General features: G+C 39.0%; 1 protein-coding gene across 1 annotated transcript in view; it reads left to right on the plus strand.

Annotated features, from left to right (window-relative positions):
• The first annotated feature begins 1,545 nt into the window (after positions 1-1,545).
• Positions 1,546-19,852, plus strand: part of LOC113407042 (POU domain, class 6, transcription factor 2) — a 384,418-nt gene continuing 366,111 nt past the window's right edge. Inside the window, exon 1 of the mRNA XM_026654131.2 lies at positions 1,546-1,650. Coding sequence (XP_026509916.2) covers positions 1,546-1,650 — 105 coding nt within the window. The remainder of the gene's footprint in view (positions 1,651-19,852) is intronic.

The following is a 19,852-nucleotide window of genomic DNA, read 5'->3' on the forward strand; positions in this document are numbered from 1 at the left end:
TCTCTCATGTCCCCCACTTTCTCACAAACACTCACTGACATGCTGTTAAGTTTTAAGCATTCCTGATTGTTGGAGTCTTAATTTTAAATCATTAGAAAAATTAGACCAGAAAATTCAGCAAAAAGCAGGACCTGAAAATATGATATTTATGCAATTTTCATCTTTCATGATCATACGTGTGTTTTATGACTAACAAATTTATGTTGGAGATTTCCAAGTGGTTTTTCTTAAAGGCATAAGTGGCATTACAATACCTTTTGAAAAAGAAAATTATTTACAAAAAACTAGTAAGAACCTTGTTTTAACTGGAAAGGGTATGATACAAATATTAGACGCAGGTACTACTTTTTACTCTGACAATTATTCAAAACCAGCTTGTTTACAGTAGTAATGTAACTGGAATTTTAGAATGAGGACAAAAAGATGAAGCTAATGTTTATGTTGAACAGTAATACTGCAAAAAACGTATAAGGGCTGTTAATTTAATATATTGCCAGATAGCCATATTGATTCTGAAAGGGTTAAAATGCTACTGGGGGGTTACATTAATGTCACCCTTCAGCAATCACTGGCCAATAATACATCAGCAATCAATGCTGTAACGTGTTGTTCATAACACTCAGCTTTTGGAGACAAGTGCATGATATATTTTGACAAGAAAGAAAAAAAATAGTTTTGGAAATTCTTGCAAATCTTAACTCAGAAGGGAAGATATATGAAACAAACTGCTTCCATTAGAAAAAATGGTAATGTTTGCCATCATAAGTAACAACATTTTATGTCAGTTCAGCGGAGCAGTGAATGAACCAAAACTCTGCTAACCTTCAAAATGAAAAGGATTCTGTAAGTAGGATTTACATAGTTTGAATATTTTATATTTTTAGTGCTCATCACAGTTCACACAAACTCATACTTAAATATGTATTTCCAATCAGCAAATGTTCAATGGGTGATGGTGGGATACAATGAGGACTATTTTAAGCTTTTAGGTAAGGGCACCAGTTTCACAGTCCCCCCCGCCTTTTTTTTCTTCTTCTTCTAGTTTTTACTGGTTTCAGATTACTTGTATATGGACATAAGAGGCACAGCAAGACTGTTCACTTTGACAAAAAAAGAAACTTAAAGAAATCAGTCAACCCACAGAAGAATAACAAGGGAGAAATAAATAAAAAGAGAGAACACAAAGGGTTAAAGTTCTGATCACTGTATCCATGCATAAAATTATATTACATTATCTAGAAAGTTTAGGCTTAAAAAAGAAAGCATCAGTTTAAAATACCTCTTAGGTTTATTAAATCTTTAGGCTGAAGATTACAGCAAGTGTTTTGTCTTTGGTGAGTAGCTGTTTGTCTCACTTTATTTAGTTGGTATTGGGTATTTGTCAATGTCATTTCATATCTGCAGAAAATTCATACGTTATATGGAAGTATGTATGTGTGTGAGTGTGCTGAAGGTCACATGACTATTTCATCCTATTTGGTGGAGCAGCTTGACTTTTTTCCCTTGCTTTTGGTGATGGTTGTGAGTGCAGAAGTTGATTGACAGATGCATGCCAGAAACCCCCATTCTCCTTTTCAAAGACTACATATGATGGATTGCGATCTTTCAGCTCAGCAGGACACAGGGACCATGCAAGCTGTAATTGGTCAGGTATGGAGTCAGCCATTTCTCAACTCCCCTTTTATTTTTTTCACAAGGGTCTAACCATATGATTCACATAATTCATATTTACAGTACCATCTTTCTATCTGTATCTTCAGCTACCAGCAAGTGTAGTGCTGAAAGTGAGAAAGGCAAAAGACCATATTAATCTGGCCAGGGAATCACTAGTTAAACCTAAAAATGTGATGCTTTGCTTTAATAATCCCAGTTTATAATTTAGTCTGAGCTTTGTCAATATTTATTTATTAATTTACCTTTGTATTTTGTCTAAATATACTGAAGTAGAAGAAGTGAAGAGTAAAAGTATTATGTTTACTAAGGAGTTGCTTCATATTCCTAATGCTGTTCATTATTTCTATATTGGCTGTGTTTTTATACTAGAGGCTGTGGATTTTTTTGCTTTTACTCCTAACCCAGATAATGTGTGATTGAGCTTGGTAAATGTAGTAGTCTTTGCTGCTGCAGAGGGGCAGCCTGCAAATTAAACACTGCCACAATCTGAAAGGTCCAGGTGGTCTGCTCGTGCTTCCTAATGCAATCCAGCACAACAGCTTTAATAAACAGCTCTATTTAGTTCTCCCTCCCTGTATCCAGGGAAGTGAACTGGTCTGGGGCTGCTGTGATGAAATGCCAGAAGAATATCTCTCTGAGGCCTCACAAGCTGATTTTTAGAGCTTTTCCGTTTTGTCGTCTTTGTCTTCCAAATGGGTCAGTGAGTCCTTCTCTTTCTGTTTTGTGATTTCTGATAAGTCTGTAGTTTTATGTGTGTCTGTTTTAAATGTTCTGTTTTGAGCTTAACCAGAAGAGAGAAGAATCATTGTCTTTTCATTTGCCTTCAAATAATAACCTGGAGTGGTGGTGAAAGAAATGATAGTGTCCTGCTGTATAGGAAGGGCTGTTTCCCTATGAGTGCAGTAGGAGTGGGAAGAGGGTGTCTGGTGTTTTGCTAACAAAATTTTAAGTACTCAACACTTTCTCATTAACCATTGACTCATAAATCTGTCTCTGGTAAAGGATATTTATGAACTCTCAAAAGTTTGTTATTTTTTTGCATATGTTTCCAGCATAGTGAACGCATGCTGCTAAAGTGATGGCATAGTATTTGTGTTCCCTGTATGTTAATACAGTGGTGGAAAAACACAGATCTTACTATTTTCAACTAAATTACAGCAAAGCACTGAAGTCTCTCAAAGCATATGGTTTATTAATATCATCATATCCAGTAATGCACTTTTAGATGGAAAATGTCAGATACGTAATACCATGTTTACCACAGACTCGTATTGCTTTAAATATTTTAAAAATAGAGAATACATTTTTTATTAAAAATCTCCCAAACATTAATAGGTTTCTGTTAGGCACTTAAAAAGTGGCACTTTTTTGGCAGTATAAGATTGCCTGAAAAAATATATTTTGGAGAGTGCTATTTACCTTTTTGTGGCAACTTGTTCAGTGTTAAATAAATATATTTTATGGTATTAAAGCAAATGTAACAATAAGGATTTACATATGTACTGTTGATAGAAAATGTAACTTGAAGGCTTGAAGAATCGCAAAGCTTGTGATAGCTGCAGTATCCTCATTAATGTAACTTTTTCCATGTATAAGTTATCTATATTTTATTTAATGCTTGTTATATTTATGAAAGTGATTTTTGACAATGGAATGAGTTTGAAAATGTTACTTTTGTGTGTAATGTTTAATTTTCCTCAATTATAAACAAAGTTAGGTGAATGTTTGAAAAAATATTTATAGTGTGCTGTTGTATGTCATTTTCCAAAAATCAATAATGAAAGCATGCACTTAAAAGAAAAATACATTTCACAATTTTAGGAACTAACTTTCTTTTTTTGTTTTAATTCAAGAGTATTGTTAATCAAGTAATTAAACAGCTTATGTTTGAGTTATAAATGTGTTCCAAGCATTTTTGCATATGTATGTGTGGATGTATGTGCATATAGGATCTGTACATTTATACCTATATATGTCTGTTTACATACATACAGTATTTTCAAGTCTATTTATTTTAGTTTTCATAAATTCTTCTCTTAAATTTTTTATGAATAGCTACATGCTAATGCAGAATAAAGAGCTACAAAATTAAAAAAGATTTACTCTTTGATTAGAACTGCTGATATACGTTTTTGGTTTGTTAAGTAAAATACATTTTAAAATTAGGAAGTATAAAAATCATTTTAATTAGCTCATATTAATGAAAATAGAAATATTAATTTTCCTGTGGGTCTAAAACATTCAGCTGATAAAAAGAGAAAATAACTATCAAATGACATGACCTAGATTTCATAAAATCTCTCCAAAATTACATGTACTGTATATCCTTTATTACTGATAAATCATAAAGCTATGAATATTCTATACATACCAGTATTTTAAAAAATGACCCTTTCATTTGCTCCCATCATAATACTGGAAAAAGTTGTTCTTATGAGTTCTTGTTAACTTTCAAGGACCAAAAATTAAAACTTTAAAGAAATGTTTACCATTAAATCTTTTCATTTTGGAACAATATTTCTCTCTGGCTTTAAGAACCAAATTCTGTTGGTGAGGGCAATGCTAGGTATATTATTGCAGTGCTAATCATTATCTAGTAGCTGGGTTTACTGGCTCCCAGAATTGCTTATATACCTTCCCTCTGGATTTTTCCTCCCCCAAGCAAGCAATTAAGCAGCCAAGTACTCTGAAGAACAACCTCCTTGCGTAGTGTGTCAAGATCTAGAAGCTCATTGCTCATTGTGATTTTGATTCATAACTGGAGTGTTTGGAATCAAACCTGATCTTTGACAGCTACCTTCCTTACATGCTGAACCATAATAGCAGTTTAAAATTATTCTCCTTTTATCCTTATATAAGAACATTTAAGTAGATTCTGAACCAGGCTTCCCCCTTTACCCTGAGATTGCCGAAACTGGTTACTAACTGTGTCATCATCTAATTAATTATGCTGTATCTTTCTACCTTGTGTGTTCACTAAATCTTTACTGCACCTTCTTTTATTTTTTTATTTTTTTGTTGCAGACCTGAGCTTGTGAGTGACAGGTTAGTTCATCAGCATTACAGCCCTCCTGTTTTTGTCTCATCTCATGCAGACAGGTCACTGTGTCCAATCACCCTTCTGGCTTTGCTGTCCCCAGGGGAACCAAGGCCAGCCTGCCATCTTGATCCAGAAGCCTGAGGGTCCAGGCTGGCTGCACATTTGTGTTCACTGTTTTTTGGAAATATAGTAGAACAGAGGGATATGAAATTAGATGGTAATAAAAACAAATGAAGTAAATTAGGTGAAAATCTTCTTCAAATAGGCAAGAACTTGTCAATATTATTAGTATGTTTGGGTTGCCTTTCTTAACATCAGCCATGTTTATATATTTCAATTATATCCTCCCATATGGTCTCATAATCTAACAAACGCTGTATATGCAAGAGTAAACACATGCTCTTTTTCCATAGAGAGTTTGGCTCAGAAGACCAATTTATGAGATTGATATCTCATACATTGTACAGCATAGCTGGGTCCTCTTTGGTTTTTACTTTGTTTTTAGTTAGTTAGTTTGTTTGTTTGTTTGAATTATTTTAAGCAGTGGGATACCTTGGAAAAGAAGTCACTCATTTCAGTGACTTGCTGGTCACTTTTTACAAGATTGATCTAAGTGTCCAAATTAGTGGGTTTTGTTTTGTTTTTTAATACTGATTAATGCATTTCCAGCAGGCTAATTTTTAACCAGTGAAGAGTATATCTATATTTTAGTTTGTCTTGAACATTCATTAAACAAGTCCTTGAGTACTCCTACAGAGAATCTTTTGCTGTTCAAATGTGCATTCCTTTTGGAATCTGAAGGACACATAAAACTTTATTCTTTTAACCAAAATAATCTTATGCATTTAAGCATTATAAACTTATATTAAATACATTTTAGGAATAAACCCTTTTTCTACATTTTGGGCCATTCCTATTCTCTCTGGCAAAATTAGTCCCATTGTGGTGAGTAGAACTACTTGCATGAGTAAGGTATCTGACCCACTGTCTACTCACTGACCTACTAGTGGAGAGAGACATCATTGTCCTGTATGGCTTCCAATAATTGAGTTCTGTCATTGGAGAGAGCAAGTGAGATGCTTATGGACAGGTAGACATTAAATCTTGTTTTCAGTAGTGCTGAAAACAATGTAAACAGAAAGAATCATGTCTAAAAACATATTTTTAATATTTATGTACACTCTGGTACTCTGATAATGAAGCATTCCATCTCCACAGAAACACACTCTTTTTATATGCTCTCCAGTACAGTGTGTCCTTAAGAATTATTGTTGTAAGGAGATGGAGGAATGTGGCTGTAATATTTTACAATATAAATATTTGTTGTAGAGGAGTTTGGCTCTAGTTAATTTAATATATGTAAATTCTTTGGTCCTTGTCCTAGATTCCAGGAAAAGAATGCATTTCACTGTTCACTTTTCCTTTTACAGTGCAAAAGATGGATTTTTATCATTTTCTTGCATGTTTAAAATTATTTTCCTGCTTTCACACCAAAATCAGCTTTTAATTGATATCAGCCCTCTAAAAACGTTCTTATCAATATTATTTTCTTTCGTAGTGCATTTCTTTTTCTCTCCTTTTCATCTTGTGTTGTGTCGTCTGGCCTATTACTTGGTGGTTGAACCCATTTATGAAGTCAAATGTTTAAAGAGCAGTGATTTAATATTCCCCACTATTTTAACTAAAGAAAAACAATGCACAGCATATGACCTTTAAATTGCTGGGCATGCTACAATCCTTCAGTTGTGTAGATGTTTATCTTCTGGCAATGCATTTACATTCAAGTACCTTTGCTGTGGTTCCTTGATTCTAGCCTGATAAACTGAATACCAGTCTGGGCCACTTTTCTTATGTATAGTACATGGAAGTGACTGCGTTGAGCCTCTTATCTTACATTGACCTGTAGCTGTAACAAGGCTTTTATTTTTTGCCTCTGATCTGGACTGAAACTCAAATGGAAGAAAATAAAAGACAGATGAAGACAAATGTATACAGCTTTTCCAATGCAAGAGGAGGGCATGGTAAAATATCCTCGCGCTGGTGAAGTACTTCTCTTAGTGATGCCTATTTGTCACGCCCCACTTATTACACTATAATTACAACAGCTCTGTTGCTGTGTCATTCTGGGGGGGTCTCACTCTGAGAGGCCTCGATTTGGCTTAAGCATGTGCATAAGCCTCATTGAAGTCAATGAGAATTCAGCATATGCTTTAAGTTAAAAACGTGCTTAAGTGCCCTGCTGAGTTGGGACCCAAATCCTTACTCACACGAGTAATTCTTAATTGTTCAAGTAGTTCTATACAACACTGAACTCAGTGAAACTACTCACAAGAATAACAGTATGCAGGATCAGGCCCTGGCTGCCTATTTGCAAACTGTCATTGCTCATAAATTCAGGGAAGTCTGATTTAAATGCCAGCTAAATAATTACAATACAAACTGTTGTATAATTAGAGGTGATTATTAGGATTAAAGAGAGTAATTTAAGGCTCTTGAACATTTTTATTTTTCATGAATGTCAGGGCTACAGGTAAATGGACTATAGCTTCAGGCTTTCTGTTTTATCGCTGGCTTTGAAACCTCTCTGATATGTAGAACTATGTCTTCAAAAGAGAGAGATTAGCTGTTGATATTTGCTACTGATTCTCTGTTGACTGGTAGTGCTGTTGCATAGGAGAGTTTTATCTAACTGTGAGATCAAAAGAAAATTTTGAAGATCAAGAGACTGTTCTAAATTCCTAGCTATTTTGAAAGTGATGGGGGGAAGGGGGAAGCTTTATACCAAAGCACTCTCTTCTGTCCAATGGTATAAATGACTTTTCTTAAGCAATGTAAAATAAAGATCATAGTTATTGAAAATGAATAATTCCACTATTAAAGATATATGTTCTGTTCATGTCTTTTATACAATTTCTTGGCAAAATTAAGTCCTGAACCTGCAAGCCCTTAAGCACAGTCTTAATTTTACCCTCAGGAGTAAACCCATTGACTCCATTGGGACTACTCATGGGCTTGGAGTTAAGCATGTGTCTGTTTGGAAGGTTGGGGCCTTACAGCCAGATATTGCGAACCCTTACTCACGGTAGTTCATAGTCACAGCAGTAGTACCATTGCTGTGCTGCAAACTGTGAGAAAGGATTTACTCTGAAGTTCTGCTCCTGTTAATATCAATGATAGATTTTCTTTCACTTCACTAAAGCGATCTACAGCCAGTTTGGAAGTAAAAAGTCTTGATCCTGCAAATTCATATCACTTGAGTCATGTGATTAGTTCTGTTGACGCCGGCACTTGGACTACTTGCCTGGGTATTGTCTACTTGTAACTGCGGTACTGGGCTCTAAGTTAGGAGTAGCTCACAGACAGCAAGGGGTATTCCAAAGAGAAACAGGTCCTTAAGCAAAAGGGAAAAAAAAGTTAAAAACAAACCACATACTATTTCACTCACTGCTTCCATCAAGTAAATTTTGTTTTACAAATTTCAAACATTTTCAGGTATCTGATGCTTGTGTGTTTAGGAGACACAGTCGAGCTCTGTAATGGCGCTTCCAAAACAGAAGTATAATAAGGGCACAAATAATAGACAAAAATGCTTTTTAGTAACCCCCTGCTATGGAAACAAGAGTTTCATGCAAGAGACAATAACAGAGCATGAGCCTTTTACAAGCAGATTAAGTAAACTGGTGATAATGTGATGCAAAACAGCTGCTGTTAAACATATTACAGTAGATTATTATTGACATATCAGAATATTGTCCATTTTACTGAATTGTTTACTTCTTCAACTGCATGTCTGCTTATTGGGCCAGCTTTCGAGCTAAAAGCTAAGTCAGCTTTAGTTAGGCTATGTCAGGCCATACTCACACTGAAGTAAATAGGAGTTTTACTGGAACAAAAATCTAAATACGAACGTGAGGATTTAGCCCATGTTTGGAAGATATATTATTAAAAAAAACAAACAGATGGGCTAAGACTAAAGCAACAATATTTATGTAGGGTTACCATATTTCCACAATCAAAAAAGAGGACACGGGGGAGCCCCGCCCTAGCCCCGCCCCCACCCCTCCCCCATCCACTCCCTCCCACTTCCCACCCCCTGACTGCCTCCCTCAGAACCCTAACCCCCCCTGCTTCTTGTCCCCTGACTGCCCCGACCCTTATCCACTCGCATGGGTGGCAGGGTTGTAGAAATTTTGGTGTTGCCCAGAACCCACCCCCCCACACACCTGCCTAAGGCTCTGGGAGGGGGGTTGGGTGGGGGGAGGAGGTCTGGGGTGCAAGTCCTGGGCTGGGGATTAGGGTGCAGGAGGGGTGCAGGTTCTGGGATAGAGTTTGGGTGCTGGGTGCAGGCTCCGGGCTGGGGCAGGGGGTGGGTGTGCAGGAGGGGGTGAGGGGTGCAGGCTCTGGGATGGAGTTTGGGGGTGGGAGGCGGTGCAAAGGGAGGGGGTGCAGTCTTTGGGAGGGAGTTTGAGGGCAGGAGGGGGGTGTGGGGAGGGGGTTTGGGGATAGGAGGGGATGCAGGGGTGAGGGCTGTGGGTCTGAGGATGAGGGGTTCATGATGCAGGAGGGGGCTCAGGGATGGAGCAGAGGATTAGGGTGTGGGGGATGAGGGCTGGGGCTGAGGGGTTTGGGGCGTTGGAGAGGCTCAGGGCTAGGGTGGAAGGGCAGGGTAAGGGCAGCCTGTCTTCCCATTAGTAGATGGGGGACACTAGGACCCGGGGGCAGCAAACAAGGGAGAGGCAGGCGGGGGGGGTCCACGGGGGACGGGACGCAAGGAGGGGGGCTGGCAGGTGGAGGCCGGGGACCCATCCAACACTCCCCCGCTCCCTGACTGCTCCCCCCCCCCTTACCATTTTGGCTCCATGTGTTTGCAAAATACTCTGCCCGGTGGGTCGGTTTGTGTGTTACACAGGGCAGCAGACAGAGGGAGGGGGGAGCAGGGGCTGGCTCTGGCTGCTGGAGGCCAATGGGAGTGGGTCAGTTGGCCCAGCTGCCCAATCAGCAGCCGCACTCTGCATGGAAGGGAGGGAGGGAGGCGAGGGAGAAAAAACCCCCGAACATTTTAACCTTGTTACCAATTCCTCCCGGACGGCTATTTAGAGACGCAAAAGCCGGACATGTCCGGGGAAATACGGACGGATGGTAACCCTATATTTATGATTAGTTCTTTGTTTCAGAGTGTGGCCTCAGTCTTGTTCTCATTGTCCAAAAATCCCATTGTCCTCAGTTGGAGCCAAATCAAGCCTATTATTGTTTACCCATAATATGATGCAGATGCTGTCGGGCTCAATTTTCTTATATAGCTCACAGTAGAGAATTTTGCCTGAGTGCATACCAAACCCTACCTGTAAAAGGTGAGTAAAGATGTAAATAACATTGATATTTGTTTAAAAGAAATGTTTCCTTTAAACAAGTAAGTAGTAAAAAAGATACAGTAATGACTCTTGTATAGTTCTTGGTATTGGGCCAAACCCAGAGAAGGGCCGAATACTTGCATAACACCTGCAGTTCCCATTGATTTCAGAGGCCAAATCCTGAAAGTACTGAAAGTTCCTTAGTCCCTTTCTCAACCTGATCAGGCATTAAAATCTCAGTAGGGGAAGCTTTCATTTATTTTTTAATTTTGATACCAAGTGATAAAGAAGGAAAAATAGAAACATTTCTTGTACTTAAAGTAAAATTAAAGGAAATCCTCTCTAAGGCCTGGTCTACACTAGGACTTTAATTCGGATTTAGCTGCCTTAATCCGAATTAACCCTTCACCCGTCCACACTACAGAGCCAGTTAATTCGAATTAAAGGGCCCTTTAAATCGATTTCTGTACTCTACCTCGACGAACGGAGTAGAGCCTAAATCGATTTTGTTAATTCGAATTAGGATTAGTGTGGACGCACACCACCGAATTACTGTGTTTAAGTTAATGGGGTAGTGTGGCCGCACACCACCGAATTAATGTGGTTTAAAACCGAATTAAGGTGCTTAGTGTGGCCGCGCACAATCGAATTTATACAACCTGTTTCCCAAATTCGAATTATCTAAATTCGGATTAATCCTGTAGTGTAGACATACCCCAAAAGAGGAGTGGCTAGTACTGGTATATTAAACTGGTCTAGGGAAACACAACCACTGTAGGATTCCTTGCCAAATGTTTTACCTTCTCCACACCACGCCCATCCCACTTTGTGTACAAAACATGGTTCACATTCATCAGATGGATTATACAAAGCAGAAATAATATCTGCAAACAAGACTCCTTCAGTCCTTTGGAGTAAAGGTTGAAAGTTGTGGCAAATGTAAAAATGGCTTCTAACATGGATGAATAAAGCAGAGAACATCAAACTCATTTCACTTAGTGTCGTTCATGATGATTTATCATTATAGTCAGGGCAAACCGTGGTCTCAGAGCTGAAACAATTTTATCCATTTTTAAAAAAAAAAAAAACAGAATGTTCCAGCTTGGTTCTTATATCCTTAGGGTTGCAATATTGAATTCAGAATCAGGAAACTTAATCTTGCAGCCAGATTTGACAAGATGCTGGTTGAATGGTAGGCAGAAATGATGGTTTGTGGGGTGTAATGCCCAAGGTCAGACATGAAAAAAGGTAACAGGGTTTTTCCACCAGGTTTGAATGCAGTATTTACCTACCCTTTACCCTCACCAAAAAAGGCAAGAATTTCTTTGTGCACAAAACAATGAGCAATGCTCAAAGGTTTCAGATCCAAGCTGAAGATATAAAGTGAGCACTCTTTAAAACAAGTATATGAGGAGAGTAACTGCTCTAAACATTAAGTTGGCTATTTCTTTGTGATGTTACTTATTCGACATGCACTTAAGCATGTATATAATTCACACAAATAGTCTCAATGACATCAGGGAGCTGCTCGCATGAGTAAAGCTACACATGTGCTTAAGTGTAGGCAGGATTGAGGCTTTGGAGCCAAATTGGCTTCAATAGAATTGCAGACAAGCTGGGGGCACAAATTGGCCCTCAAACCCAATGTAATTCAGCATTTTAGGGTTTGGGGTAGTTTGTGAAAATGGATACATTATATTTGAAATCTAAGAGAAGTACCGGTAATTTATTTTTGGTGTTCCAAAAAATATAATATCTAGATTTTGAATGGCCAAATTAAAAAAAATTACAAGATTAGAATTTCTTCCCTGCAAACATTGTTTTCAATTTACTATTAAACTCACAATGGATTCTGAGAAAATGGGAAATTGAAAGTAATTCCAGAATTAGGGAATTAGTGTTGCTTTATAAGACACTTCAACTAACAGCTAGTACAAACACTATATTCTCTTCTGTTCAGGTTCTGATACCGTGTGCATCACCGTGGTTATTAGATCTCAGCATTTACATTCTGTAATCTAGTGTTTTCTAAACCCTTAAATCATCATTTATTTCTTTAAAAGGTTATATCCAGCAATGGATTGTACTGTGAAGCACACTTTGTCTCTTTCATGAAGGACACTGAAGAAATGCATGCTGTTGTTGTAGTATTTTTTTCTTTCTTTTTACAAAGCCACACAATATTTTATTAAATTAAAAAGTGCATAGTGTGTATTGAGAAAAGAATTTGTAGACTTACATCATAGAATATTATGGTTGGAAGGAACCTCAGCAGATCATCTAGTCCAACCCCCTGCTCAAAGTAGGACCAATCCCCAGACAGATTTTTGCCCTAGGTCCCTAAATGGCCCCCTTAAGGATTGAACTGACAACCCTGGGTTTACTAGGCCAATGCTCAAACCACTGAGCTAGCTCTTCCCCCATGATGTTATTCACTACATAAATTATTATAAGTTTATTAGGCTATGTACATCGATGTCTACTCTGGCATTTAATAAACACCAAAAGACATCTGCCAGGGTATTTTTTTCCTTTCCCAAGAGAAACGAAAAAAAAAGAAAAAAGACAATTTTCTTTAAAAAGTATATGATGGAAGTATATTCTAAGGGTCTGTTTCTGATCTCAGTTTTGCTGATATAAATAAGGAGTAACTCCATTGAAGTCAATTGAGTTACACTGGTGCAAACATGACCAGCATCAGTCTCTAAACTAATAGGGTCAAATTCTGCAGTCTTTACTCATGGCTTGTCTACATGGTTCATCAATGCTCAGTACAGGGGTGTGTCTTCCCTAGTTCATTTTAACATTAGAGGGTACTTTTAGTGAGCACCAGCAGGATCTACATGGACCAGTTAATGCACTTCCAAAATCACACTCCTGTTGTGTGCATTGCCCCTCTGTGAGGACAAGCCCTCAGGTAAATCTCCCACTGAAGCCCAGGGGGATTGATTATAGACTGTATGATATGACCCACAAACAGCCCAGCAAGAACCAACACCAAACAGGAGGATGGGAGATCAGAAGAGAACACCTTGTGCTATACCACTTAATTGATGTTAATTTTAGCAGATTAATAATTCTCAATCAAATGCATTATGATTTTAAAACTAGTATGTTTTTGAGCTACCTACTCCACAGATTGCAATGGCTTAATTGATTACATTTGTTAACTCGCAGGCTTCAGTGTTGTTTCCCAAGACAACGGACAAAGGTCTAGTTTTTCAGTGGATTATTCTGTTAGTACTCCCAGATGTTAATGTTAATTAGAAACATTTTAAAATTTCAGACAAAAACTGGAAAAATATTGAAGTAGCTATTTTTTTAGGTTTGCAGTTGTCTTTAAACTTTTAAAAGCTCCCTATATTCCTTCTTTCTCCCTCATGATTAACCTCTTTCCAACAGACATGGCTCCCTCTGGAACTGTTCAGTGCTGCTCCTTGAATGAGGCTTAAGGGTTTCTACGGAGTGCTATGAAAATCTCTCTTTGGCGTTTTGAGTACACTGCCTCCACAGTGCTCATGTTCTCCGACAGCCTGAGAGAAAATTATAGGCTTGTAGCACCACCTAGTATTCAGGTTGCCCGACACTTCCCATTATAAGACCCTGCTTTCAGTTGCTTATAACTTTGCCAAATTTTAACTGTGTGCGTTGAAGAATTACATGCTAAGTATCTGCCCCAAGCTGAATTATTTTGGAAAATGTCAAGAACAAGACTTGAGAAAAATACATTGTTTTGCCCATATTAAAAAATTCTGGTGACCTTTTCTTTGAACAGCTCTAATGCCCCCATACGTTGGAGCAGGGACTTGATAACTGGCAGAGCAGTGTCCTTTTTTCAGGGGTGTATCTTTTGCGTGAAAAATGGACTTTGTATGTGCTCAGCAAAGACTTCTTAGATTTACCAGCTAAATTCCTTGAAGATTCCATCCACACTGAGCATGCTCTACCCCAAGATTGCGATTCCAGCCCACTACTTGTTTTACTTGCCTGTGAAACATTAATTCAGCCCCTTTCTGCATGTGCCTTCTGATACATGCTTTAATTACATGTTCACATAATATTTTTTTCCCACTGGACCCTGCCTTATTCCTTCTTTGGGGATGAATCAGGGTTGTATGATTAAGGAGGCTGTTGTCTGTAGAACCCCTGCTTCATTGGTCGCAGAAGTTGAACGGTGTATAGTAAATGAGGCCATGCATTGCAGGAAGAGAAAGAAGACAATTGAATACTGCCTTGCAGTACTGGATTCTATCTGTGTCTGTGCCACAGAGTTCTTACATGATACTGGAAAGTCACTTAAATCACTCTTTTCACAGGTGGTCACTAATTGTGTGTTCCTCTTTTTCTGGGTGCCTGATATGAGTCCATGAGGCCAGATTTGCAGACATGCAGAATGCTCACAACTGCAACTAAAGTCAGTGGCAGCTTTGCTTTGAACATATAAAATGCGATGTAATGCTAAGTACAATGAAAAATCAGGTCCTAGGTGTCTCAAGTTGGGCACCCAGCATTAAGCTCTCTGTGCATCAGCGCCCAATCTGCAAATCTGAATAAGAATACCCCCTTGTCTCACTGGGATGTTGTGAAAATTAATTTATTAATATTTGTGAAGCACTCAGATACTAGTGTTGAGCGCCACAGAAAAGCCCCTGGCTTCAGAGCAGGGTATGAATAGTGTGCAACAAACAAGGTATGTGGCCACATGTTGAACAGTGAGGAGAAAACAAAATGTTGAATCGCTGTTGATTATAGCAGCATTGTCCCTTGTGTGAACTGAATGAAACTGGGCTCCTGTGGAAGGCTGCATAGGCAACCTTAAAGGTAGCATTTCAGTAGTTTTTTATGTGTAATAGTAGAGAAAGAGAGAGGGAGTATTGCATTGTATCAGTTGTTTCTAAATCACTCTCAAATGCATGTGTTAGATATTCTGGTTTTGCTACAGTGGTTGACCTTAAAACTTTTCCACTTTTGCCTTAGATAAATAGATAAGGTTCCTCCAGAATTTGCCAACACTTGGGTAACTCACTGTATTTTATCTGTCTTCTAATATGATCCCTTACCATGGTATCAAAGGCAACTGGGGAGTTTTTAAGGGTGACCATTGTATACTGAAAGTAACAGTCATTACTCAGTCCTTTCTCAGCAAAACTTTCATCTATTTCAATAGGAGTTTGCATGAGTAAGGATTGATGGCCTGATTCTCCGCTGCCTTGCAACTTTGCATAGTTATTTACATTCTTGCAAAATGTTAGGGTTTCAGGACCAGGTCCTTTATTTTTCCAAGTATAGTAGCTAAAGCTTTGTGTTCACTGAACACTGCTCCTTACCTTCAAAGTAAAAAGTTTCAGGTTATATAGAGAATTATCATTTTCAGTTGATTTTTACAGATATAATTGCTGCTTTCAGCAGCACTAAGCTACTTCTATTCTGACATTCTATCAATTTCCACTTTCTTGGGGGTAATTTTCTGAGAAACATACTTAGCTCTCTCCACCCAATGTTATTTGCAATTGCAATTGTAATCTAAGCATAATTTAGTAGGAATATGTCATGATACTGAGGGGGAACTGGGAACAGACGATTAGCATGAACTGCTTAGTTGCATGTGTGTGGGGGAGATGTGTGGAGAGGGAAGGGGGTAATTGTCTGAAAGGGAATGTGAAGAGGACAGCATAAAGATAGGCTGGGAGTTGTTGTGTGAAGGGAGGATGAGGAGTGATTGGAAGGAGGGGGGAGTGTGAGAGTTGTACCTTGACTAGAATTGGGAATTTTGAAGGTTAATTTTTTTTTAAGAAATACAGTATTCTGTCATTTTATTACAGCATATTAGTAATGGGTTAAAAACAGATGGTGGCCTGGCATAGGCTGGGGAAAATTGGGACTAATTGAAAGTAACAGTCATTATGTGCGGGGGGAGGGATAGCTCAGTGGTTTGAGCATTGGCCTGCTAAACCCAGGGTTGTGAGTTCAATCCTTGAGGGGGCCACTTAGGGAATCTGGGGCAAAATCAGTACTTGGTCCTGCTAGTGAAGGCAGGGGGCTGGACTTGATGACCTTTCAAGGTCCCTTCCAGTTCTAGGAGATGGGATATCTCCAATATATTTTTTTTTTTTTAAATAATCAAGATTAGGCTGGGTGAAGGGCTGGATGAGACTACAGTAGGGGAAAATGGGCTAGGGATTATATTTTTATACATACGTGTTATTTCCTTTCCCTGCATCTTTGTCTGTTCAGTGTCAGTGTTAGTCTCTAAACGCAGGGACCTATCTTAATGAGTGTCTCCAAAGCACCTAACGTATTTGTGGGTGCTACGTAAAGAATAATAGCTAACAGAAATGCAGGTGTAAAATCAGGACCTGCTCCTGATATCTTCCCATTCTTAACTAAAATTTTGCAAAAAAATTCTAATGGCTATGAGTGTCAAATGTTAATCTCTAAAATTCCTTTATTCCGCAGTAATTGAGGATAGAGGGGAGTGGGAGTTCAGGTGGCAGCAAATCAGGGATGCTACCATTTAAAATATTCTTGATTTTATATAACTTACGACTATAAAGCAATCCTTAAAGGTGACTTATTTCCAGAGTTGTTCTGTTAGCAAAGGTGAAGCTGGCTGTGCTGCTGATCCCCCCCTGCTGTGACTTAATGATTCTTTTGGAATTGCTTTAGTAAAAGACACTTTTGTGTTAGTATTGTTCAACCAGCTTTCACTTGGTCAGAGCCATTTTAGGTGTTCACTATACTGGCATGGCCCTCAGTGAGATTGGAAAGATGAAATATTTTTCCTGGCCACCCACTTGTGCATCCCTCAAAAAATGATCTGGGGAAGGTGAAAAAAGAACTTTTGTGATTTGTTTAACCATATTGTGTTTTACTTAAAATAATTAATAGCTCTTTGTTTTCTCACCATAAATACAAGGTAGATTGTTAAAAATGATTTGTGTATGCACACTCTCACATGTATACCTCCTGCCTCAGCACAGGAGGATAGACTAGATGTCCTCTTAAGGTTCATATTACTGTATTATTTATGTGCTGCAGGCTCAGGTCTCTACTCACATGCACAGGTGCAGCCACCAAGGATGTCAAAGGCATTGAAAACCATGTACACCTCTACCTCGATATAACGCTGTCCTCGGGAGCCAAAAAATCTTACTGCGTTATATTGAACTTGCTTTGATCCACCGGAGTACGCACCCCCCTCCCCCATGAGCGCTGCTTTACTGCGTTATATCCGAATTCGTGTTATATCGGGTAGCGTTATATCAAGGTAGAGGTGTATATGGAGACAAAATTGAGCCCTTTATGCTTTGTACTCTCCATATTGCATGGGACTTCACTATTCTAACCCTTTTGAAACTGGGAACTTGTGCCACATACTGCACATCTATCTCCGACTACCATCATATTCAGAGCTAATAGATTATGGGCCAAGTCCCAGTCCCATTGAAATCAGTGGCAAAGCTCCTGTTGATTTTAATGGAACCAGGATTTGGACCTATATGTTTATTCATTGACATGTTCATTCATTAATCTGCAGACTCAAACATGATGATGGGATCATTTAAATCCTGAAGAGTTCAGCAGAAAGGAGGCTTTCAGTTCTGTCGTCCCCTGTAAATATTTGTAAGGCCCAGATCCTGCAGTAATCTTCATGTGGTTGGAGGCAGGGGTCGACTCATGCAGAGTTTATTGCAAAATTGGGGCCTACCATGATGATCATGTTTGGGATTAACTGTAACAATCTAATGGCACAACTAACACTAAGAAATTTAAAAGATTAACTCTTGAAGTATGTACATTGTAATGTCCCCTGGGCTCTTAAGAACTATTTTGTAACATACTATCCTCAATTCAGTGTATCTGTTAGCTAATTATGATGTACAGTGGAAACATGAGATAATGATAAAAATATCTCTAATATTTTGAAAGAACTGATGGGGAGGGAGAGAAGCTGAGATGGGTTTTAATTTTGCAGCTAAGGACCTTGGTGATAGAAATGCTGGACAAGATGTGTGCCCCATGAAAATAAAGTGAAAGTTGTGACATTTGAAGAAAAGAAATGATAATTGATTCTGGAGTGCCAGCGGTGTGCTTGGCACAGTCACAAATAAGGACAATCACAGTCTCTGCCCCAAAGATGTGACAGTTTTATGGCCAGACTCTGCCACCATTACCAGAGTGTACTCTTCTCTGTGACTAGTTCCCTAAATTTGATACACAAAATGCAGGTCAGAAACATGATAAATTTGTAGACGGCTCAACAAAGTGTTGTTCAAGTATTTTGGGGGGGAGGGCAAAGGGAGAGGGTGGTACAGGAACTCCTCACTTAAAGTCGTCCCGGTTAAAGTTGTTTCGATGTTAAGTTGCTGATGAATTAGGGAACATGCTCGTTTAAAGTTGTGTAATGGTCCCTTCTAACGTCGTTTGGCAGCCGCCTGTTTTGTCCCCTGCTTGCAGGAAGAGCAGCCCGTTGCAGCTAGCTGGTGGGTGGTTGGAACCAGGGTGGACCAGCAGCCCCTCTATCAGCTTCCCCTATCAGCTCCCCACTCCCCTAAGTTCCCTGTGCAGCAGCTGCTCCTGCCCTCTGCCTTGGAGCTGCTCTCAGAGACTCCTGCTTGCTGTATGGGGGAAGGGAGAAAAAGGGGGTCTAATGTCAGGGTGTCTCCCCTTCCCCCCTGCTCCTGCACCCCGCTTACCCCATCTTCCATAGAGCAGGGGGACACACACAACAGAGGGAGGGAGCTTCTAGGCCAGGGGTTCTCAAACTGGGGGTCGGGACCCTTCAGGGGGTCATGAGGTTATTACATGGGGGGTTGCGAGCTGTCAACCTACACCCCAAAGCCCACTTTGCCTCCAGCGTTTATAATGGTGTTAAATATATAAAAATGTTTTTAATTTATAAGGGGGGTCACACTCAGAGGCTTGCTATGTGAAAGGGGTCACCAGTAAAAAAGTTTGAGAGCCACTGTTCTAGGCAGTAGCTGCCATCTCAGGTCTCAGCAAGCTGATTTAATTAACAAGGCAGTGTACTTAAGCCTGGGGTCAGTTACTTAAAGGGGAAATGCACATTTTTTTTCTCACACACAGGGTGTGTGTTTCTGTCTGCCCTCCCTCCTTTCCTGCTGCCTTGTAGAGTGTTGTGAGAGTTAACCCTTGAGGGCTCAGTCAATTGCTAGTTAATTTAGCAGTAAGGCATTCCCTGGGAAATATCCCACCCTCTGACTTCACCACCTCAGCCAAGCTTCACAATCATCGCTGTGCACCAGTATTAAATTGTTTGTTTAAAACTTACACTGTGTGTGTGTGTGTGTATATATATATATATATATCTAATATAGTCTTTTGTCTGTTGAAAAAAATTTCCCTGGAACCTAACCCCCTCATTTACATTAATTCTTATGGGGAAATTGGATTCGCTTAACATCGTTTCGCTTAAAGTCACATTTTTCAGGAACTTAACTGCAACGTTAAGTGAGGAGTTCCTGTATCTATCTTTCCACTGAAATATTTAAAGGCTTCACTGGAGACCTGATTTTCAAGGATGGATTTGAATAGGGGATGGATGTCCTTTAGATTAAAAGGGGAGATTGTACCACAGATGAAACAGTAATTTATATAATTGTTTTTAAAAGGATGAGCAAAAAATGAAATTACTGTACCACATCGTACTAGAATGTAGTCTTCATCTTTTTATTTTCTCAAAAGCATCATGAAGACTTTGACAAAAAAGAAATGATGATGAAAGGCAGGTTTTTAAAAGCACTGAGCATTGGCCTAACTCTGCTCC

Source organism: Terrapene carolina, unplaced genomic scaffold (genome assembly GCF_002925995.2).
Source record: "Terrapene carolina triunguis isolate 2854851 unplaced genomic scaffold, T_m_triunguis-2.0 Scaffold182, whole genome shotgun sequence".
Taxonomy (NCBI): Eukaryota; Metazoa; Chordata; order Testudines; family Emydidae; genus Terrapene; species Terrapene triunguis.